Source organism: Poromitra crassiceps (genome assembly GCF_964638095.1).
Source record: "Poromitra crassiceps genome assembly, chromosome: 4".
In the NCBI taxonomy this organism is placed as follows: domain Eukaryota; kingdom Metazoa; phylum Chordata; class Actinopteri; order Beryciformes; family Melamphaidae; genus Poromitra; species Poromitra crassiceps.
Window position 1 is genome coordinate 10,968,784 of NC_139626.1, and position 25,019 is coordinate 10,993,802.

Below are 25,019 nucleotides of genomic sequence, written 5' to 3' on the forward strand. Positions count from 1 at the left end.
GTTACAAACAGAAGGGCCAAATGAACAGTGTTTAACCCATTGATACCTGATGCAGCATTTGCATGTACAGTATATCCCTAATTTGTGTGTATCCCTTTAAGACCGCAAACCACGTGACGCGGTTCGCGGTCTTAAAGGGATACACACACAAATGCTGCATCAGGTATCAATGGGTTAACTTCCCTCCATCTTGCCTGGACCGGGATGCCCGTTCATTCGCAAAACTTCCTGGTCCACATGATGTCATAATGATATCATGTTTGGAGCAGTTTTGCCATGCTATCACTTTCACTGTCACTATCACCATCATCATGATGTCATTTGGTCCACGAAGTTCCTGCGAATGAACGGGGAGCTCTCCAGGCAAGATGGGAGGAAGTTAAACATTGTTAATTTGCATATACTATTGATTTTGTAATGATGGCCTTTCAAGGATATTGAAACGTTAAGCGTAGCTGCAGTCTTCTCTCATCTAGCCAGCAGAGGAGTGTGAACCTTGCGGGCCCTCCACTATAACGGGATCAGTGATGGCAGCAAATCTGACACAATGTGTTGTCCTGGAGAAGTGCTGTGCATGTTCGACATGGGGCAGATGAACAGTGGAGGTCTGGAACAGGGAGGATAATCTGCTAGACAGCTGACTCTTGAAATAATCATCTCTATTCTCCAGTTTTAGCTCCCAGCCGGTTTTCGGAAGAGCGGAGACGCGCTATCTTTCTTCCTCTTTTGCCCACTTTATGTTGTTCGCTTTACCGGAAATTATCTCTCCTCGAACAACCATAAACTGCATTCACATGTCACATACTTGAATGGATATGGAACTTATTCCTCCCACAAACATGAATGACATAATTCATGTAACTGTAACGTCACATTGTCACCCCCCTGGTCTTATGGCAGAACAATTACTGGGACACCTGAAAGCCATGTTTATTAATTCATGTTTATTATGAATAGCAAAGTAAATGTCAAATCCAACATTTCATCGGAGGCAAGCGGTTAAGTGGTGTTTAATAAAAATGAGTTTTTTTTAAATTATTCAAATATTTGCATTCTTATGCCAGAAAGAATTACCCCCCAAACCTCTGATTGCTTTAATTATGATCATACGTGTCATAAGATGTTATATTAAACACAGGTCTTACTGAAGCCACTTGAAATCAAATGTACAGTAATCCCGTGTTCATTTGAAGAATTCAAAGAGCAAACCATCAACTTGTATAATAATAATAGCACAGCTGCTGATTTTTTGACTCTTCTTCATTCAGCAGTTAAGGACGACCCTCCGATTAAATCATCGACTTATCAAAGCCGGTCTGCTCAAATGAATCACATCTCTGCCGTGGAGGTGTATAGAGGGTCCTGTAGCGGCGGCGTGTCCGTCCCGCTGGTAAACAACCGCAAGGGAAGCCTGCTGCTGCCCCCCCGTGAGCTCCCCGCCCTCACACTGACCCTCACGGGCTCCAGGGATGTGGGCCAGCTGGCCCGGCGGCTACCATGTTTGGCAGAGGAGGCCAGCCGACTCCAGCGGGCACGTAGCCTGCCTGTGAAATACAGATACCGCCCCAGTCACTCCAATAGCGCCGCACTCAGTCACAGGCACTGTAAGGCCCCCCCCCCCCCCCCCCCCCCCCGAAAACACACACACACACACACACACACACACCTAACCCAACCCACGCCACCGTGTGCGGCAGGCCTGCGCTCAGCACCACAACCAAAGCATGAGCTTGTGAGACTGGAGCGGTTGCATGCGTAGCATTCCTTACTAATGAGGCGGTGTGTGCAGCTGTCAGCTGTGAGACATTAAATATTGAACAGGCCGGGCGAGATGTGAAGGACCAGTGTGTCGGAGCGTCCCTCTCTCTCCACTGGAAGCCTCCCGCACTTCAACGTCTTCCATTAGGGTGTCACACACAGGGTGCTTCGAGAGTGTGCGTTCATCTCCAGAGGAGCATGATCTTTGGAGACGTTGTTCATTTTGAATGCGGGGCTCTCTTGAGTTTCTTTGGAAGAGGGGGCCCTGTACTGCTGAAACCTGTGTTGACAGTGTTGTTCAACCGTCATTTGAAGGCACTGAAGAGGGCCACAGCACAAACGTATTCGTCGCCGTTGCCCAGCAACATGACACGTGACAAGCCGCGCGCCCGACTTGAAAAGATGGCCGTTCAAATATGCGATTAGCGAAAACACCGACATGCTCGCTTGCTTTTGTCTATTCTGCCCAATGACAGGCACAGAGTAGTGTTGTTTTCCGGAGCTGCGATATTAGCTTGTGGAAATATTTGCCTGATTCTTCTCACTCGAGGGTAAAACTTGTCAGTCATTTCCTACGAGGAGCTCAGCACAGCTTGGTGGAGGTAAAGAGGAAAAGTCCGAGGGCCATCTCAGCTCTACATCAATCACAAATGGCACAAGGACCGGCCTAATTACATGAGCCAAGAGCGTCGCTCCCGAGATGAGGAGAGAGTCACTATTTATAATGTTATGTTCTTGATATTTATGGGTCATTATCTAAATGAGATGAGCTGTGAGTGATGAGCACGGTCAGCAGAGAAGCCATGCAAGTCTTTCGTTGTAATAAACAAATTGATAAGTAATAACTAATAAGCTATGGGAATATGACAGTTTTGTATGGCCTTTGAAGCACTTTCACAGCAGCCGTGCGTGCATAATCCATAATTTGAATGCTGTAAACCTTTGTGAGTGATTTAAAATCTGACCTCATTTGATCTATAGGAAGGATTACAACAATTCTCTGGATTAGTGCAGTGATCATATAGGTGGCATGACGGGTGATGGTGGCACTATAGCATGTTTGCATCTTCATCCATACTCAATGCATCTTGTTGTCAATGCAAACATGTGGACTGTTTACCATAGCACACTGGTCCCGTCCACACTGGTCCCGTCCACACTGGTCCCGTCCACACAGTCCATCCTGTGTCTCTGTAATTCTGAATTGTCTTCTCTCTTTGAATTCACTGGCCTCTAATTCTGTTTGTGTTGCTCTTTTGCACTCACTGATTGTTCACTTTTGATAAGTGTGTGTGTGTGTGTGTGTGTGTGTGTGTGTGTGTGCGTGCGTGCGTGCGTTTGTGCGTGCGTGTATGTGTGTGTGTGTGTGTGTGCGCGCCATTTTTGCTAATTCCCTCACGCTATTGCCTGTAACTTGCAGTCGAAGAGGAGCAGCATTCGGCGCTGTCGCCTAAAAAAAAGCAACGCAACGGAGGCATGAGAAACTCTCCAAACTCTTCGCCCAAGATGTTGAGGTAGGACAACAGTGATGACAGTGAAGTCAAAACATTGAACACACACATTTTTTAATTTTTCTTGATTTTTACTATTTTTCACATTAAAGACAACTATGAAATAACATAAGTGGAATTATGCATTGACCCAATTTTTTTTTAAACAAATCAAAACGATCGTATATTTTAGATTCTTTAAAGTAGCTGCCCTTTGCCTTGATGGCAGAAGATGATGGTTTTAGGTGACACCCCCACCCCCACTGCACTAATGACAGCACCAACCAATCAGAGAGCCTCTCAAGGATAGATAGCCCAAGGCCATTCGTCTATTGTGGGGATCCCTCCCAGCTCTTTCTCCACAGATGATATGTACCGTCACAATCAAACATGAATTGGAATGCTACCTTGCTTTTAGCTTGTCTCCTTACATTTAAGATACAGTAGGCCTTGATTGGTTGTGACTGGACATGTGACTTATTCCACATGAAGCCTTTACAGGGATGATAATAACGATAGTCATCATTAAGTGCCGTGTAAAAGGCGAGCCGGGCCACAGGGAAGACCTGCTGCATGTTATAGAGAGGCAAAGTTGAACGTCACTTCCTGCTTCAGCACTGTACCAGAGACTTTCATTCGCCATTTATTTTCCCATAGACATTTCGGAAAATGCTTATAAAAATGGTTTTACTTCGTCAAACCAAACAGTTCAGCTAACGCTATAATGGGGAGAGACCATAGAACATTTCACTCGGACCAAAACTGAAAAAAACAACATCGAAAAAATATTTTCTTTAAATCCGCAATTTTTTTGTTTTGGTCCGAGTGAAATGTTATGCGATCTCTCCCGTTTCTAAATATAGCTGAACCGTTTGGTTTGAACAAGTAAAACTATGTTTATAAGCATGTTACAAAATGTCTATGGGAAAATAAATGGCGGATGAAAATCTCTGGTACAGTGCTGAAGCAGGAAGTAGGCGGTCACTTTCTATATAAAGAGGAATTGTGCGAATGTAAGATGTATCTGAATTAACACTGATATACCCTTATTTCCCCATTGTGGATAGCTGCTATTTATATAGCATTCATAAATGTAAGTCATAATTGTTTGTTTGTTTGATATAGCCTATAGTTAAATACTATCAGATACATACTATATAGTTTGGCAATAGTAAAATATGTTTACATAGTATACATTACATTCATAGCCTACTATTTGGTAACAGTGTAACCTATCCACCTTAAGCATAATTTAGCCTTTATTTCTAGCTGCCATGATGCCTGATGGGTGCTTCTTCCACTTCCAGTGTAATAGACTGTTTTAACTTGACAAAACAAAACGTCTATGAGGATTTTACAGCAGAGCCATTCTGCTCTACAGCCGTGTCGTTCGGGTGCTGGGATAACGTAATGCATTGTGGGTAGTCGGCTACTGTGGCTAATGCTAGCGGCTAGCGTAATAGTTACTTTACATGGCAGTAAAACGCCACTGAATGACCAAATTGATTTAACTTTTAACCATTTCGAGTAACACTGTTTCCATGCGGACCCCCAGCGTTGCTTACTTGTTTATAACGTGACTATATTTAGAACTTTTATAACGTCCTCCAGTTTCCGGTTTATAATTCGGGTCTGCAGCCGAGTATAACAAAGGAAATGGCAAGCTCCAACAATAAGTCACGTTAAACCGGACCTTGTACCCACAATTTCTTTTTTTTTTTACAGTGGGGCATTCAAAAATAAGGTGGATATACAAACTGAGCTCATGTCAAATCCCTGGGCATGAGGGAACCATCTTTGTACACAGAGAAGAGTTGCTTTTTAGCACATCATTTATCATTTCTTTCTTTGATCTCTGGCTTGTTTTTCCAGGGCGTTTGGCCTCGTTTGATTTGCTTCAGAGTGGGGTCAAAGTTCAATCGCTCCAGGTCATTTCCTGACTCGTGGGGTAAAAAAACAACAACAACTAGGCTTTTTCATGTTATTGCCTTCAGCTAAATATTAACTCACCAAATCAATCCATCTATTTGCCATGCTAATATACGGTAGGATACAGGTGGACCATGTGGGATTTCACATAGCGGGTGCAGCTAGAGCAGCCGGCACATTGGAGAGGGATTCTCTGCGGTAGCCTAAGGGATACTTCATTGCTACAAGCGGAGAGAAAAAACATCTGGGTAGATACTATATCAAATGTGTTTTTACAGGACCTGGAGCCTCAAGGCCTTTGTAAATAAGTAATGATCAACAGATTGGCTGTGGCTTTTTGAAAAGCAAGCCTTTGTCAGTTTGCATGATGGGGAGAATGTTCAAAGACTTTGGCCTGCGCTCACTGCCTGTTGGAGGAGCAGGACCGTTTACAGTAACCTTGCTAGTGATGCTGAGAAATTGCTGAAATAGAACATCGACTTAATATGCATCATGTCTAGCTTCTATTTTCTGTTTCGTATTAACTCGCAGCTGCCAATGCTGGCCTCTAGAATGCACTTGGTCTTACGTTATGCAATGTGTGAAGTCTTATCATATTTGTCACACTATGTCCGATTTAGGGAATTTGGCACTGTAAACACTTTATGTGGATAGTCTACATATACTGTAGTCTACAGAGTATTCATAACATTTCAACAGCTTATTATTTGACATTCAACAATTCAATTGTAGCTGTTGAACAGATTATCTAGTATAGAGTATATTCATGAACATCTCTTCTCAGAATAATTTAATAGCTCCAGATGAATCAGGTGTGCGTAACGAACGGGAAGCAAAGAGAATCGACAGACAATCATCGACAGACAAAGCGAAACGGTTAAATTGCAGACTATCCAAATAAAGTCTTACCAAGAATTTTATTTCCCCATCATTTATAATGTCAGGAAACTCACTTATAGATACGACACTCATCGACGTCTCTGTTTAAAACAACCAGCTGTGGAAGTGCTGTCCAACTGTCTCCTCGTTACAGCGAAGTTCCCACGCTGAACTTTGATGACGACCTCAGTCAAATTAACACTATTTCCATAGGCTCCTCGATGGGTCATTGTGGAAAGTCACAACACATTTTGGTCACATCAGACCACGCCGTGACCAGTGTTGGGCAAGTTACTTTCGAAATGTAATATATTACATATTACTAGTTACTTTCATTTGAATGAAATAAGTTACTTTACAGTATTACTGTCTGTGTAGAGTAACGTGTTACTTATTACACTACTTTTGCATTACTTTCACCAAAATAACAGCAGTAGCAGAAAGACATCGGAACATGCCGAAAAATAATTTCAAGTCTCTTGAAGTCAGTGTAAAGTGTCCAAAATTCTAAATGTGATCCTTTTCCTTTGTTATTGTCATCTATAGTGGGGTTTTTGTGTGTGCATAAAAACACACAATTTGATTAGGAAATGATTGTATCTATTTGAAATATATGCTTTGATAAAAAAAAAATTGTAACTTGTGTTACTTGACAAAGTAACTGGTATAATATTACTGAAATCCTATTGGTAATTAGTTAACATTACTGAGTTACTGCTAAAAGTAATATATTAGTATTAGTATATTAGTAATATGTTACTTTTGTAATGAGTTACGCCCAACACTGGCCGTGACATACACGTCACGCCGAGTACAATGGCGGCCGGCGAGGCAATTGGCAGTGCAGGGTAGTGACAGGCCGTCATGGCTGACAGTGAGCGATAGCTCTCCTGGCAGAGCTCTGCCTCACCAGTCATCCTCACAAGGACAAACTGAAGTGACAGCAGCTCCGCTGAGTGAGTGCTGAAACGTTCCCCTCCTCCTCATGACATATTTAGCCCAGGTGTAAAAGCACTAAATACTTGCACTCTTATTCCGCTTGTTCCTCGTTTTTTGGCAATTTGTTGAAACGGTTATGTGTGTACAGTGGAATCCGCTTATAGTGATCAACCGCTTATAGTGATCAAAAGGCTTGGTCCCGAATCATTCCTATGCACATGCTGTTTAAATAATTCGCTTATAGTGATCAATACTCCGCTTACAGTGATCATTTTAGGCGTTGTCCCACCTGAGAACAATGGAAAACATGTTTAAAACTACAGTCATTTTGTTATTTTTTGCTTACAAACTGGCAAAAATGAGCCAACGAGGTACAGCAGCGATATTTGGTGCATGTCTGTCTGTATATGGAGAGATACAGCAGCGATATTTGGTGCATGTCTGTCTGTATATGGACAGATACAGCAGCGATATTTGGTGCATGTCTGTCTGTATATGGAGAGATCGCGACATCTCTGCTTGTGGAGAGATCATGGCGTCTCTGCCTACGTGAGACCGCTGTGTTTGAAACAGCTGGAGGCCTAACTTACCGTATGGATTTTTAAAGTCAATAACATTCCTTTACTTTATATGTACTGTGTTCATGTAATACATATACAAATGTCAATTAGATGGTAATCTGCATGAGAAATAAAGAAAAATAAATAAATCTGTTATAATGATCATCCGCTTATAGTGATCCATTTGACCCGTCCCAAGGTGATCGCTATAAGAGGAGTGCACTGTAATATCTGGCTTAGCTGCTGTTGAAGTAAGAATGAGCAAATGTACTACTACTACTACTAGTAGTAGTAGTACTACATTAGTACACTAGCCCTGCTGTCCAGCCCCTACAGTATGAATCGCCGTTTTCAGCACTGTAATAGGGTTGAAATTGCTATACTTGTAGTTAGCCAACATATCAGACCAAGGACATTTTAATCAGCTATTCAACCAAAAAAGGCATCTGAGCATAGCCACGGAGAAGCATTAACCTTGGGCATTGCACTCTGTGTAATGAGATAATAAAGACATGGAATTTGTAGCAAAAATGTGTATGAACCCTACAGTCGACGGGTATTTTATTAATGTTTTTGTAATTTTACAGCCGTATTGTTATAGGAAGCGACTACAGAAGATGTTGCTTTGTTCACACTACAGCCATGTTTGAGTCCTGTTTGGTGCATTAACCCATTGATACCTGATGCAGCATTTGTGTGTGTATCCCTTTAAGACCGCGAACCGCGTTAACGCGGTTCGCGGTCTTAAAGGGATACGCACACAAATGAGGGATATACACGCAAATGTTGCATCAGGTATCAATGGGTTAAAAGATGCATACAGACTATAGTGTTTCACCCTTTTATTTTGGACTTTCAACGACAGGAAAGATGGCGGTTATCTCTGTCCTTTCATCTCTGTCCTTTCAAATTACAGTTGTATTGACAGACTGGAGTGTGAGAAGTGGAAAGCTTTAGGAAAGACATTTAGCTCCTCCTCCTACTTTCATTCCTGAAAGGACGTCCTGGTCTTGCCTCGGGGCAAAAGGCCCAAAGGCGGGCCTTTTTGGCTTCAGTCTCTCGGAGCCTGAGGGATGGTCGTTTCCGCGGACACTTTCATGCATACTTAACATGTTACTTAAGGTGGCATTCCTCTAAAATACCAACATGGATTCAAGAAATGCTCTTCTTATGGAGGAGAGACATCAACTATTCAGAAGGCTTTGGACAGAGACAGAGACAGAGACAGACGGCTGCTGTCTGTGCTTCAGAAGATAGAGGCTCTTTGATTCGCTCTGACAAAGTCAATTTGATGGCAAGGGGAATTGTAGTAAATAAGGCATGGCACTGTAATACTACAAGCACATAGGCCTATACATTTTTATGCTTTACCTTGAATCTTCTGAAATGATTGAAAGAAAAATGCACAGTTTTATGTGTAATGTATATATGAGGCCTACAGATTTTTAAGGCCAGATGAAACTTTTTGTAGCACTTTGCATGAGTTTCTTCTCACACAGCCTACCTCCAGGAAGAATCATCTTGTCTTGTCAAATGATCATATCACTCTTATGATCAACACAATCATGGAGAACCCAAAGGCGCTCCTGTTAGAAGACCACTTATAGCGGGTCAGTGTTGGCTAGAATGAAGCTCACCGGGTGCTGCTCTCAGAGAAGTTCTACTGCTCCGTTAAAACATTCATGTCCTTCACTTTAGAAACGCAAATATGATTGGGCAAATTGCTGAAATATTGAAAGTGTGGTCTGTTGCAGCTTTTAGCACGCAGCGCGGCACGTCAAAAGCTGTGTGCAGTAAGGGGGCGTAATTGCTTTCTCTGTGCTCATGCCAGTCAACGCAGTGTGTCGCTGCCATCTCTCCTTCTGCCTGCCTGCCACCACTCATGTCACTCTACGTGATGACATGGCACTCATGTCACTCTACGTGATGACATGGCACTTTTGTTGGCATTTCTGCAGATGGCCTCTGACAGCAATAAGCTAAGGAAAGACAAAAAAAGAAGACGGCACCTTTTTGAGTACAAATGATTTGTTTGCCGATCCCCAAAACTTGTCAATGCTCAATCGATCGGTGTATTTGAGAAGGAAGATGGCTTATTTTGTTATGCGGCAGTCGCTGTGATTGTGTCCCTGAAGGCTGAGTGCAGTGCACTTTACAACCTCCATATACTGTATGCTGCAATTACTATGAGCTAAGGTTAGCTTTACGACGATAGCTTTTGGAGGCATTAGACCAGACAGTGATTATATTGTATTGTTGCAGATTGAACTGTGTGCCTGACATACCGTACACACACTATACCCACCTCTAGATTAAAATGTTCCAGTAATCATTTATGACTGCCGATGAAGGATTTCCTCCGGTTTATCATGTCATCATCTCACCGCGGCTTAGAAAAAGAGAGAGAAGAAGACACAGTTAATTTAGTCGACAGCGATACGATCATCCTCAAGGTCCCTTTACAACCCCCCCCCCCCCCCTCCCCCTCCTCCTCCTACCCCTCCCCATCCCCACCCCCCCCCACCCGCCCTCTCTCATCCCTTTGTTTGATTAGGCACGACCCTCTGCTCATTCCGGGGAACGAGCAGATTGAGAGCATGGACGTGAACGTGAAGAAATATGACTCCACGGGGATGTTTCACTGGTGCCCGTCCAAAGACATCGAGAAGGTCATCTTGGTGGGTACCACTCCCTCCTCGCTCCGCACACGTCATTTGTCCCTGACACTCTTCTCCCCCGGTGACAGATGCGTCATGTCACAGAGCGCCATCAGAGGTTGACAGGGCACTTAAACACTTCGTAATGAGGTGTTTGACATGTCATTTGCTATACGGGGGGCGCCGCACACAGAACATTTCTTGTACTAATACATATGCCACTTTTCAAATTACTTTCATAGTCTATTACAGTCATGTGCTGCGTGATCTATTTTATTGGGTGAATAATAGGCGACTGAAAGAGAGAAAACATTGCAACGGTTCCTGGTGATATGCTGAGGCCAATGTAAAGCCATGTCAAAAATAACAACAAATCATTCCATCCCCCCCCCCCCCCCCCCCCCTCTCAGACCCGGAGCGAGGCGGCCATGACGGTTCTGAGTGGTCACGTGGTCGTGTGTATATTTGGATGTGAGAAATCGGCACTGATCGGTCTCCGAAACCTCGTCATGCCTCTGAGAGCGAGCAACTTCCACTACCACGAGCTGAAGCCCATCGTCTTCGTCGGCTCCCTCGAGTATCTGAAGAGGGAGTGGGAGACGCTCCACAACTTTCCAAAGGTCTCCATCCTTCCTGTGAGTACAGTCGAGTAGAATCACTTAGAATGGTGCAAATAATGATGCAACACTTGCATCTGCAGGTGCACAGACAATTTTTTTTCTCCAAAAATCAATATGAGATCTGCTGTCTATGATTCGTATATGGGTTGATATGCTTTATCTCATGATATGATTCAATAGGCAATAATGGGGTTCATGATTCAATAAAACCACAATACAATGTGATAAACACTGCCCATGTGCTTATATTACCGAGATTATTAATGATACAAAGTGGGATTGTATATTAATTTTGGTAAGTTTCTTGTAGGTGATATTTGAAACAAATGCACTCTGGACTAGTCATTTTACTACAAATAGTTTGCAATATGTTCTTGGGTTAAGTTATTGTATTGGGTTAAGTGACTTCACCTGACCCGCCTATTGATAGTATTCCGTTACATCACCACACGGCCATCTTGGTAGGAAAATAACACCTGTAATCAATTACCGGGTGATTACAATCAAATGACACAAACAGCCAATCAGCTCTGTTTTATTGTAGCGCCCATATTGGTAGGAAAATGCTTGCGACATCATGGGAATACTATCTATAGGCCCTTTTCACGGTGGCCATTCTGTGTCAAAAAGGCAGGGTAAACACAGGTGCAAGCAAAACACTAATGAGGGTTTCCAACTTAATGCTAATTTATACGATAAAACGGACAGGGAGCAAGTCTACGCAGTGTGCGGACTCTAATTTATACGATAAAACGGACTGGGAGCAAGTCTACGCAGTGTGCGTATATACAGTATACTATTTGATTGTTTTATAACAAAGTTGGCTCTCATCTCCTCTCCACTCCCTCTCAAAGGGCACACCGTTGAGTCGAGCGGATCTGAGAGCTGTCAACATCAACCTCTGCGACATGTGTGTCATCCTGTCAGCCAATCAGAACAATATTGACGATGCGTCACTGCAGGACAAAGAATGCATCTTGGCGTCACTCAACATCAAGTCCATGCTGTTTGACGACAGCATCGGAGTCTTGCAGGCGAATTCCCAAGGTAAGGAGTGCCCGATCATCGTCGACTGCACCGCCCGCGAGGGACAGCGCCCCCCTGGCACAGAGAATATCGCTCACTGGCTACTGCCACGCTGACCTGGTGTCATTGTGCTTGACAGTAAACCCTACTGACTATTCCTCAGGTTACTGTAACAACTGGTTTCCTCACAAACCTAATTGGTGGCAACATGCACTTCAGTCAGTGGCACAAAAGGCCTTACCTGCATTGGTAGAGTTGACTTTGAGGTTTCTATTTTGTCTGATTGGATATTCTTATGGAGCTCCTTTTATTAAAAATAATAATAATAATAATAACAGCAATAATAATGTGTCTAATTTATGAATATTGCGTATACAGGTCTGATGTGGCTCGAGATGGGCTTCAATAGTGGTCACTCCCTGGCGTTGAGCGTAATGCTTTTTATAAACCTCTTGACCTGAGGAGGGCAGAAAATATATAGACCCTGTCCATTTTGTGATTCCTGGAATACATGTATGACCGAGCATTTTGCCTCAGTCAGCAGTAAGTGATGGGTGTCAAAACATGGCCGATGTATAATGCATCACAGCATCACAGATGTAATGTGCTTACTTGTCAGTCTGAGGAAAGCAAGGAATGTCAAGTCAATTTGAATTCCATCTTGTGTCACTTATTTTCTATTTGGCAGCTCCGTAGTGTACACGCTTTTTTCTCTCCGCGTAAAAGGTTTTCCGTCGCCGCGCCGACACAAAACGAGCAGTGTGTCACATCTATTATACATAAACTAATGTTGCCCCCCCCCCCCCCCCCCCCTCTCAGAAATACACTAACATTGCACTCAGCATCTTTTTGCTTCAACAATGGCCAGGAATGGATCAAATAGCCTAGCATTTTTACTCTGCTGATAGGCCCGTTTGGATCCTCTGATGAAGTTTTGAATATTGCATCAACACATTATGTTCTTGTCCATTTTAGGCTTCACACCACCTGGGATGGACAGATCTTCTCCTGAGAATAGCCCAGTCCATGGTTTAGTACGGCAGACCTCCGTCACAACTGGAGCAAATATTCCTATCATAACCGAACTGGGTACGTTTTTATTTTAATTTTATTATGGATATCAAAATACATCATAATCCAAGGGATAGCATGTGAAAGTGCAATCACTTATTTCCACGCCTGCTGCTATATATATACACACGCGCGCGCACACACGTTCATTGAAAATTCTGTTACATGTACACTGTGTATGCATGATTTTTCTCCTGTTAAGTACTTATAAACGGAGCTGGAAAAAAATAAAAAAATAAAACGTGTGCAATTGCAGGCTGCCAACGCTTGATTAACAGTACTAAAAGATCCAGTCGTTCTATGTGTTCCCTTGTTGACATGCTTCAGTAACTGTTTTTCCTCCAGCGCCATTAGCCAAAGCAGGCAAAATCCTGCCTGTGATTTCATTCAGTCAGGATAAGAGCAGTGGGACCTGCATACAAATGATAACTGAGCTGGGTAAGACGTGCCTCTGTCCTGTCCTGCACTGCAGTGCCTCCATATCAGCTTCCTTTTGATTTCTCTGGCTGCACGAGAGGCCCAGTCCATTCCCATGGCATCACTTTGAGCACATTTTACCCTTGGTTCTGGTTGAAATTGCCTGTCTTGTTTTGGCCCCTTATCTCAAAGCGACCCCCACCCCCCCCCCCCACACACACACACACACACCCTCCCCCCCCTTTATTTTTCTAAGCATTGCAAGGCCCTTTGATCCCCCAGAAGTCCTTGTGGCTGTTTTCATAGCATCTTCTGTCGGATCATATTCTCTGGCCGATGCCCTCTTTCATCTCGGCCCCCGTCAATATGGCCGACCATTTCTCTGCAGAATATCCTCGCAGGAGCACTTCTCAGACCCAATTTGACATCATTACGATCTTCCAGCTACTGCATGTGTTTTTGTGCTCAAAGATGTCTCTTCCAAAAAAAAAAAAAAAAAAACGCTTCCAGGGCAACGAGATACTTTCATTTGTTTTGACGTACAAGTGCAAGTCACTGGAAGTTGTGTCTTGGATTTTACAAGAGCAACAATGGCATATTGGTGTTACTGATATTGACCTCCCCCAGGAGGACTTTGAATCAAGGCCTGGGAGCTTTGAGAAGATGCATGGTGTCATGAGAGTGCATGAATGGCCTGGATATGGAATGTGGCAGAGGCGAGTTAGCCACCAACACAAATACCACACTCGGATGCATTTCAATTGCATGGAGAGAAAAAAAAGGCGATTTTGGGGAAATTAGTAACAAAAAAAATTGTATTTGTTGAATAATAGAGTAGCCTACAATGAATTCTAATGCAATCCATATCTGCACAGCCACTCTCTCAGGCATTTTATTCTTCGCCGACATTTCCTTTCGTTGATTCAAATGCCTGATGTACTGCTGCAGCACACAATGCATGCTATTTCTAAACAATACCGTAAGATCTGCGTTGGGAAAATGACTAACTATATAAGCAGAACCTACTGTAAATGCATTTTTCCTGTTTCCCTACAGTGAATGACTCCAACGTTCAGTTCCTGGACCAAGACGACGACGACGACCCAGACACCGAGTTATACCTCACTCAGCCGTTCGCCTGTGGGACGGCCTTCGCAGTCAGTGTGCTGGATTCCTTAATGAGTGCTGTGAGTCACAACGATTTGAGCTCATCCCATCTGAAGAGATTAGAGGTTTTGTTGTTGGGCAAGTTCTTCAGGAAGTGCAATAAGTTACTTATTACATATTACTCATTAAAAAAAAAGTAATAGAATTACTTTACTTATTACTTGGTATCAAAAGTAATTCATTATATTGGTATCAAAAGTAAGTCGTTATATTACTTTCGCTACCCCACGTTAGGGCTGCACGATATTGGAAAAAACAGACATTGCAATATATTTGGTTTCTGCGATATATATTGCGATATGAAAGAATACAGGAATTTTCACCAAATGACTTTATTAGCTCATCAAGCCTGGTCCCTTTAAGAAGGTAGTGGGTAACCTCCATGGGTGACATAGTAGCAAGTGTTTTTAGCTGCAGCCAGAGTGATTGGCAGGATGCTAGTGTGCTAATGCTGAGTATCAACCAGCAAAAGAGTTATAGCATGACATGTTTGAGTTACGTTGCCTTATCCTATGACATTGCGCATTCTGCGATGTGAGTATTGCGCATGCGCACATTGCGATGACGATGCTGAAACGATATATTGTGCAGCTCTACCCCACGTACAACCCTGTTTAGCCAGCTCCTTTTCAAACTGAATCCACTTGATTGGAACAGTAATTAACGTTACAGGAGGAGTCAACAATCAGCCCGACTGCAAACATGGATTTATTTGCCGACCAAAAACGAATCGTGTTCTGGCAATGCAGTAGCATAGTCAGACCCATCTTCACACTGGAGAAAGTAATGCAGTAACTTGGATTAGTAACTGTAATATACGTAATTACTGTTAGGCCAGCAACCAACGAAAGCACCCACCAGGTGTATGTCACAACTTTTGGAAATTGTAATCCTTTGCACTAATCGTTACTGGGGAAAGTAATAAAATGACGTAACGCGTTACTGAGTAATGCTGAGTAATGCGTTACTGACAGAGGTGATATCTGAAATATGCAAAGTAATCTGGAGTTATGGTGTCACGGTAGATGGCATTGGAAAACCTCTGATCCCCCCCCAAAAAATGTCGGCATTCTCTGCGCCTGTTAAAACAATAGATGAGTCGACTGGCACTTGTACTCGGTGTGATGGCTTCATTTGTCTGCCTTTCAGTTTGAGTGAGGTTAGAACAAAGCTGCCTTCAAGTGCGCTCCGCTGTAGACAAAGGTAATGCTACCTAATGGACAGCCCCCATCCATCATCCTAGTCAATAGTGCTGTCAGCAGCCGAGGGAGATGTCACCGCGCCGTACGAGCAGGGGGAGACAGGAGAGCGCGCCGCGGAGGAAAGGGCGGACATTTTGCCCTTGCTTGTTAATGTCAACAAAAGCAATAAACAGTTGTTATTAAAAAGGCCACGCCACGCAAGTGCAGTGAGGAAATGCATGATAATCTACTGCAGGCGTGCGGGTTTAGCGTGCGGTTTGGGAAGTTGTTTTTTCCCACTGGCCCATCAAATAATTCTCCCCTATTCAGCTCCATACCTGCCTGTGTCTCTCTGTGATGGGACTGAGAGGGAGCTGTCTTTTCACTCAGCGTGCAGGGCAATGTGACATGACAGAGCAAGGGGCTAGATAGCAGCGCTCAGTCCGGCTGGCACTTTGAGTCAGGGCAGTTGTGACTTTGGTGCTGCTTTTTTTCTCTTTTTTTCTCTCTCTCTCAATTTTAACAATATATATGAACAAAAATGAACAAGCTCAGATGCAGTAACGGAAAAACAAAAACAAAACATATTACATCAACAGTTATCATAATGTGGTGCTACCATCCATATGAGGTGCTTATGTACTTGTAAGAAATGTCGTGCATGGAGTCCCACGCAAGGCGTCCAACAGCCACCCACCCACCCACCACCGCCCCTAGCCTCGTCGAGGTAGGCCAGAAACGGGTCCCAAATAGTTAGAAACTTTTTAAGTGAGTTGGTTCTCAAGGATCTGAGCCTCTCCATCCTTATAACAGAGATCATGTCCGTCAACCACAGTTGGAAAGAAGGTGAAGAGGGGGACTTCCATTCTTTCAGAATTCTTTTTTTTTGGCAGCTGTTGTCCCCAGTGTCAGAGACTGTTGACTTTGGTGCTGCTTGCTTAAGAACGTCCACCCCTCGTCCCCCTCCCTCTCCTCCTCTGTCCCCCACTCCCACTCCTCCTCTGTCCCCCCCCCCCCTCTCCTCCTCTGTCCCCCGTCTACCTTGATTCCTTCAGACATACTTCAATGACAATATCCTCACCCTGATCCGGACGCTGGTCACAGGCGGGGCGACGCCGGAGCTGGAGGGGCTGCTGGCGGAGGAGAACGCGCTGCGGGGCGGCTACAGCACGCCGCAAACCCTGGCCAACAGGGACAGGTGTCGCGTGGCACAGCTGGCCCTGTACGACGGGCCCTTCGCCGACCTGGGGGTGAGTGACTGCTCCTGTCACCCGAGGGTCAGGCAGCCCTTAGTTTGTGTTCTCTCTCAGGGGGTTAGGGTGAGCTCTGGTCTAAAAAGACCACGTATGTAAGTCGTAAGGCCTTGTTCAGACTGGCAGGCCAAATCAGATCTTTGGCCTATCCACATTGTATCCAGATGATTTTATGAAGTGTGACCAGCAACAAAACAATGTGGAATCCGATTTTTGCAGCTTGACCCAAACCACATAGGAGGTGGTTTGAAATGCGATTCCAATCTGCTTTCGACTGATATGTCTTCAGTGCGGATGATCTGGTCACTCAAATCAAATGCAGGGGGCGGGGGCTTGAATAGCATACAGGCTGCAGGCAAACACTGCCAGAAACACAGTCGCCTAGCAAACTTATTAGCTCATAGTGGAGCTACTTCATACTGTATATCGAATGTGTACTTTCTTCTTTATCGACATTTATTTTTTCACAACTACCTCTCAGCAGCACCGCTAGTTCCGATAGTTCAGACATCAGAGATACAGTAAGTAGTTTTGGGGAATTTGACTGTTTCCCCCACTCTTCCCAGCATCAGAAACAGACTTTATTTTAATGTATTTGGGTGAAATCTGAAGTATGTCAACAGCAATATCAGGCTAACTTGGCTCAATTGCTGAGTTGCAACGGGATACAATAATAGAATCATAATGGGGGGGGGGGGTGTTGTATCCAGGTTTAATTGTCTGAGGGGAGGCCCACTGTCTCAGACTTTGCTGTAGACGGGATGCTGCATCATTATCTGTGTGTGGCTGTCTTGCAGGATGGCGGCTGTTATGGCGACTTGTTCTGTAAAGCACTGAAGACGTACAACATGCTGTGCTTCGGCATCTATCGATTACGAGACGCACATCTGAACACGCAAAGCCAATGTACCAAGCGGTGAGTTCCCCAAGCGTCCTCGACCCCTCAATAACAACACAATACTGTAACGCTACTTAACCCATTGATACCTGATGCAGCATTTGCGTGTATATCCCTCATTTGTGTGCGTATCCCTTTAAGACCGCGAACCGCGTTAACGCGGTTCGCCAATGGGGTTTTTGAATGGGTTTTTGGCACGATGCTTCAAATAAGTTCTGTGGGCAACACAAGCTTATTCAAACGCGAAGTGTTCAGCAAGATAATCTTCACACATGAGGACCACTTTCATGAGTTTTGAAGCGTAAATGCGAGCCCTAGAAGTAAAAAGCTCACGCTAAGCTATTTCAGAACTACACACAGTGTCGCATAGGCTTCCCCGTCACGTCACCACTCAACCTGTAGTGTTGTTGATGTGTGCGCTGCTGTGCACTGATTACCCCGGGCTGAACCAGGTGAGGGAAAGAGAATTTCCGTGTTCGTCCTTTGAAGTGATGACGTTATTGAGGTATAATATCCCCGTCGACTCAACAGTGTAGTCTCATTTAGCCGTTTGCTAGCTAGCCGCCCCTTTTAACGGCACGTAAAAGCTTCAAAACTCATGAAAGTGGTCCTCATGTGTGAAGATTATCCTGGTTCGCGTTTGAATAAGCTTGCGTTAACCACAGACCTCATTTGAAGCATCGCGTCAAAAACCCATTCAAAAATCCCATAGGCAGAAACAGTGAAGAACCCGGAAGTGTTAGCATCGATGTTTTCCGGACTCATTCCTGCGGCTCTCAATAACAACACAATCCTGTAACGCTACTTAACACTTGTTTCTCTCTCTCTCTCCTCTAGGTATGTGATAACCTGTAACGCTACTTAACACTTGTTTCTCTCTCTCTCTCCTCTAGGTATGTGATAACCTGTAACGCTACTTAACACTTGTTTCTCTCTCTCTCTCCTCTAGGTATGTGATAACCTGTAACGCTACTTAACACTTGTTTCTCTCTCTCTCTCCTCTAGGTATGTGATAACCAATCCGCCATATGCGTTCGAGCTGGTGCCGTCAGACCTAATATTCTGCCTAATGCAGTTTGACCACAACGCCGGCCAGTCCCGAACCAACCTCTCCCACTCGTCCCACTCGTCCCATTCCTCCAGCAAAAAGAGCTCCTCCGTCCACTCCATCCCCGCCACCAACCGCACCAACCGCGCCAAAAGCAGGGACTCACGAGACAAGCAAAAGTACGCGAACAGTGCCTGCCAACAGTTACCGTTGTCCCGTGTGTGTCCGTCTGAACGTGTGTGTGTATGCGTGCGTGTCTAAAATGTGTGTCGGGCTGCGTTCAACAACACAATACATTTTCTCCTTTTGCTTTTCTGTTTCTCTCAGCCATTTTTGTTTCTTACGGTTTCAAAAGTAGCATCATAACTGCAGAACCACTTTTAGAAGATGTGCATGGTGTGACATGAATCCAAACAAAATACAACACAGCACAATCTATCAGAGATGGTAAAAGTACACACATTCTTGACCTAAGTAGAAGTACAGTTACTTGTCTAAATAAAGACTGGTAAAAGTAGTACTGATTCAACTTGTTTAATCAAGTAAAAGTAAAAAATTGCAGGCTCTGAAATGTAATCAAGTATAAAAGTAAAAAGTATTTCTCCCGGCTGTTTCTGTGCAAAGCTAACTGAACCTCACGTATTATCATATTAAGATAAACAGAATTTCTGGAGTGGGGACTCTGGAGACGATGAACCGAGCACACATGCACACTCCAATTAACGCTCTCCAAGTAGTAGGATTGGCTACAGGTGGTGTATGCCGATGGTATATAATCTCTGGTCCTGGATTTGTTTGAAACACAGTCACTGAAGAACTAAATCTAGGAAATGAAAAGAAATAAACTGACTCCCTTCAAGCTTCAAATCAGTTTTGATGGAGCACAAAGTCCTTCATCACTGGTGTTAGTGGTAGGGAGTGGACTTGGATCAGGCGATGTGTGCCCAGCACTTGGCGGATCTGGATCCGACACACGTGGGCCAGACTGCGAGGACATCTCTTGGCCTCCAGAAAGACCCTGAGAGCCTCAGGATCTGCCCATTCCTCCAGCTGTGCCTGCTCTGCGGTCACCAGGGCCGGGTCGGCGCCGTGGTCCAGCAGCAGCTGGACGAAGGCCGTGTCGCACCTGTAATGCAGCACCACCTGCAGCAGGAGAGAAGCCACGTCACGGGTCAGAACGCCAGCGGCCTGGAGCAGCAGGTGGAAGCAGTCCAGGTGGTTGTATTCAGCACTGAGGTAGAGAGGGGTGCATGAGCCACTTATGCTTCTGTTAGGGTCAGCCCCGGCTTCCAGGAGGATCCGGACACAGTCCAGGTGACCGTTCCACACGGCACACTTGAGAGGCGTCCAGTTATCCTTGTCAGCTAGGTCTACCTGTGCTCCCTGGGTGATCAAGTAGTCCACACAGGCAGGATGACCCCGGTAGGCTGCGAGCCCCAGAGAGGTGCTCCACCCATAAAAACACTGCTCATTGATCTGCCTTCTGAAGCGGTCTTCCTGCAGCAGGCTCCTCAGTTTGTCCAGGTCTCCTGCCCAGATGGCATTGTTGAACCGCGTGTCGTCATGCCGTGCTCGAACAGCCATTCCTTCAGATCTGTCACTGTACCACACCGACTTGTATGCTGTGTCTCAAACTCATAACATGACATCATAACATATTACATGATGACATTATAATAACATGACTGAAGACATCACTCACTGATGACATCACAATTGGCTCAAGTGACATCACTTCACTCACTGATGACATTCCTATGTTCGACATCATCAGTGATGTCACTGATGTCATCAGTGATGTCGTCAGTGTGTGTGTCTGTCTCTTGTGTGTGTGTGTGTGTGTGTGTGTTTGTGTTGTGTGTGTTTGTGTGTATGTGTGCATCACTGATTATGTCACAATGCCTCTGACATCACTGATGATGTCACAATTGATGACATCACTGATGACATCATCACTGGGATTTTCTCTGTGTGTGTGTGTGTGTGTGTGTGTGTGAGAGAGAGAGTGTGAGTGAATTTATGACATCACTGATGTTTATATAGAGAAGAATTCCACGTGTTACACAGGTAAAAAACAGACTGCGTTTTGAACAGGAAGTCGTGATACAATGGGTCAAGTGGGCGGGGCTACATAAGGTGAATACAGGTGAAAATTGGGACATTGAGGCATCAAGTGCAGCTTACCTGACATTAATAACATAACTGACATAATTTGTCAGTTGACACATACACCGTCTCCCAATGTTCTGAAACAGAAACAAAGCAAGGTGATGTTTTACCTGACGCTGCCAGACGGGGGCAGTATTGTGTTCAGTTTTGTGTGCTTTGTGAAAACAGTACCGCCCCCATCTGGCAGGTTAAGGTGATGTGGCAATCTGATAACACTGTGATTGACGTCCACGAACCATTAACCCTCTGATGTCCCTCCTCTTTGTCTCTATATGATTTTGGCTGTTTCTCAGAAAAGACATGGTTTACAGATGAGCCAGAGCCACCTGAGGACCATTCAGATCAAGCCTGTGAACACTCTCGCCGCCAACCAGGTCAATCAGTATAAATCCACAAGCAACTTGATTCCACCCATCAGAGAAGTAGAAGATGAGTGCTGAACTTGGATGCTTGGACTCCCACAAGACTCACACTTGAGGTGTTTGAATGGGAACGGCAACATCTGCAAGCATTGACGACGGATTCAACATGGGTGACATGATCCTAGATTCAACATGGGTGACATGAATCATGATCCTAGATTCAACATGGCTGACATGATCCTACACACCACAAACACTTTCCTCACTCACCTGTAAAGTTGTTATACTGCAGTAAGCTTATCAGCATATATTTAGGGTCATAGGTGAAATATACATGGAGACAATCATAGTCGTATGTCGCGATCACACGACCGTTCGTTTGCACAGCTCAGCTTTAGTGGTGACCAGACTCCATGACTTCTTTTTTTCCTTCCATTTTGGAGAATGAGGGTTGCTCGAAGAATAGCAATGTAACTTATCATTACACTCAAGAGGTGGTTATTATGATTACTGGATCAAGTTTTGCGATTGTAAGCGTTGCCTTTTTAGCTGTCGATGGACGACCGCTGCATATTTTACCCAGTGTTGCAGCGTTGTTCTGTACAGTATGTTCAAATGTGTATTTTACATCCAGCTGCAATCCCACTTCCCACCACAATGGCACTGTTAGTCACTGACTGGCTCTCAGCGATCCCTTTGCCATTTGGAGCTAATTCACAACATTTGTGACAGTTAAGACGGCCAATGTCCACGTCGAACTGGCATTCGGCTCTAGCCTTATCTCTATCCATTTCTTTTGTCTTATCTTTGCCTTTCTAAATTATTTGTTATAAACCTTTTCATATTGTAGTTTGGTTGCAATGTCCAAAACCCCAAGAAATCTTACTGAGTTTGAAGACAAACATTAATATAAAGCTTTTAAATATCCGCAAAGTTTCTCCAGGGGTAAAACGTGCACGAGGAATTTTCAACTGACAGTATCTCGTCAATAGCCAAATATGGTAGAGCTGTTTTGATGCCGATATGATGCGATAAAACGTTTGTAACAGTTGTCAAGCTATTCATTGACTTCGACACCATAGACGGCAAAGCCAAATGCTATGATATAGCATCACGCCATAATGATCACTCTGTAGGTGAGTTGAGACGATGTGAAAGCCACATATCGCATGAAGTGGGCATCTATGAGTCCTCCTTTGGCTGTAAGCACTGCCTGACACAGGATTGTCTTGGAGGCCATTACATACATGTATGTCCTCCATGACCAATCTTCATGCCATAATCAGCGATGTTCATGCTTTTTGTAGATACTCCGAAAACAGCTCTATCATATGTAGTGATTTTGGCTATTTAGATGTTGCGCCACGTCCCTCCATACGGTTGTTTTAGCTCAGGGGTTCTCAAAGTGTGCCCCGCGGGACAATTGAGGCCCTCAGGAACATCTCCGGTGGCCCTCAATGAGTTGGGTGACATGATGGTATTTGGTCTGATTCTAGGCTCTTTCAGAGGCAGTATCGGGCCAGAGTGAAGATACTGGTGTGGTGTCATTATGAAACCAGAAGACCTAAGGCCTCCAATGGTAGCAAGCATGCTAGCTTGTCAGGAAGGGGGCTAAATAACGCTCCAATGTCAGGCTAACTTTTTTCCTCCAGAAAACACAGCATACTGTACATTTCTCACATGATTGGTCTCAACACTCTGTCTGATTTTGGATTTTTTTTTTTTTTTCCCCCCCCAAAATCAGACAGAGTATTGACACCAGAGAGGCTGAATACCGCACTGAGTCAATGCGGTCTTAGCCTCTCTGGTCTCAACACTCTGTCTGATTTTGGAAAAAAAATAAAAATGACAGCTGGCATGACTTTTAGTCTACGATAATTCCATAAATAATTAAAGAAACGCTTAGTTTTGGAATTATTTTGTGTTAAGATTTTTTTCTGGGGCGGCCCTCCATCCAATGTCGGCTCCACATTGGGCCTCAGTCATGAAAACTTTGAGAATCCCTGTTTTAGGCGTACCGTCCTGGCGATCGATCACACATCTCATATCCATACACACCCAGCAAATTATGCGGGTCTGTTGAAGCGCCGATAATTTATGTTTAGGTTTTTAAGCAAATGAGACCAGAATGCTTGGCCAAGAGTAGTTATTAATCACATCTTATTAAAATCATGGCGTGTTGCTGTATTGGCACTGTTGTCACTTAACTGTACTTCAGGAGTGATGGAGGGGAAGTCGAGGGAAGCAGCACTCTGTAAACTCCTCGACTCACAGAAAGACACTTGGCAGTATAGCCTACAGGGGGCAGTATAGCCTACAGGGGCCATATTTGATCTAAAAAGAGAGACATTTTTACTGCCCTCCGTCCCCCAGTGCCAATGTGCCAGGCAGTGCCGAAGCCAAATGAGGACTCCAAGACCCACTGCTGCGAAAAGAGGCTTGTACTGTTAGTGTAGCTGGATTTACGCAAAATGATTTCTTTTGCAGTCAGACTCAGAAATGTACTTACCTCTTTACTGTCTATCTTAGCCAGCTCAGAGTCCATCCTTCACAAACTCGTCTTCGAAATTTCTCGATACTCGGCTGCAGAATGATTGCAGGCAATTCCCCCGGAGGTGACTCAAACTGTAGTGACGTTATAAATGATTTGCTTAAAAGTCTTAAAACAATTTTTAAATAATCGATAATAGGACAGCCTAATAGCGATGACTGTTTTACGACCTAATTTATGTACTCTTTAAAGGAATCTGTAAAGCTTTATGTAAAATATTTCTTTCTAGTGAGAGGCGTTTGGCATTGCAGTCTAGTTTGTATTATTTTGTGCATCTTTTTTTTTTAGCACATTGACTTGTGGATACAATGACAGTGCTAAGTTACTATTTTTGACTATGTCATAATACCCAATAATAAATACAGTATATTGTCTTGTACAAATAGGTTTGTAAATAACTTGTACATGATTTCATTTTGTATTTTCACAAATTAAAAGCTGATGTATTGTGTTCTACAGTGTGTCTTGTATGTAACCCCCCCCCCCCTAATAAGGTCGTAGTTTGTCTTGCTTGGTAATAAAACAACACACAGTAGGCTCAGTGGATGTTAAAGTACAGCAGCCCAAGAGCACTGGTTCTTAAGGTGGGGTCTGGGGACCACCTTGAGAGCGTCCCGGGGGCGATATTTTTTTCCGGATGATGGCCAAGGCTGGAGGCACCCTCTCTGCCTGTGATTGGCCTAGCGTCAAACGTTCATCCAATCACATTCGCTTGGCTATCCTGCATCTCTTTCTACAGTCTGTGGTCAGACAGACAGCAGTTTTGCTTGCTAGCATGCATGAAAGATGCCACTGTGTGTTTATGTTTTTGATATAGTCTGGTCTCTGGTTTATAATGCTGCCGCTACTCTTGGCAGTGTACGTATGTAGCCTACAGACAAATAAAAAAGAAAAGATAAAAGATGAATGAGAATTGATCAAGGGTAATATAAAAACAGTGTCAATGCCTATTTACTCATTCTAACACAAGAGTGACATGTATTTGAATTGAAATATGTATCAGTATGTGGTGTTTGCCCAGCCCTTCATTGGGAAATGCAGCTT

The 25,019-nt window shown here is 44.1% G+C and overlaps 1 protein-coding gene across 1 annotated transcript in view; it reads left to right on the plus strand.

Moving 5' to 3' along the window:
• Nucleotides 1–21,502, plus strand: part of LOC310775517 (calcium-activated potassium channel subunit alpha-1a-like) — a gene marked incomplete at both ends in the record, with an annotated part of 120,672 nt that extends 99,170 nt beyond the window's left edge. The window contains 11 exon segments of the mRNA XM_083635679.1: nt 3,179–3,272; nt 10,110–10,233; nt 10,623–10,847; nt 11,687–11,879; nt 12,834–12,947; nt 14,403–14,533; nt 16,750–16,944; nt 17,745–17,863; nt 18,851–19,083; nt 21,356–21,390; nt 21,392–21,502. Of these exon segments, the coding sequence (XP_083491805.1) occupies nt 3,179–3,272; nt 10,110–10,233; nt 10,623–10,847; nt 11,687–11,879; nt 12,834–12,947; nt 14,403–14,533; nt 16,750–16,944; nt 17,745–17,863; nt 18,851–19,083; nt 21,356–21,390; nt 21,392–21,502 (1,574 nt within the window).
• Between the last annotated feature and the right edge of the window lie 3,517 nt (nt 21,503–25,019).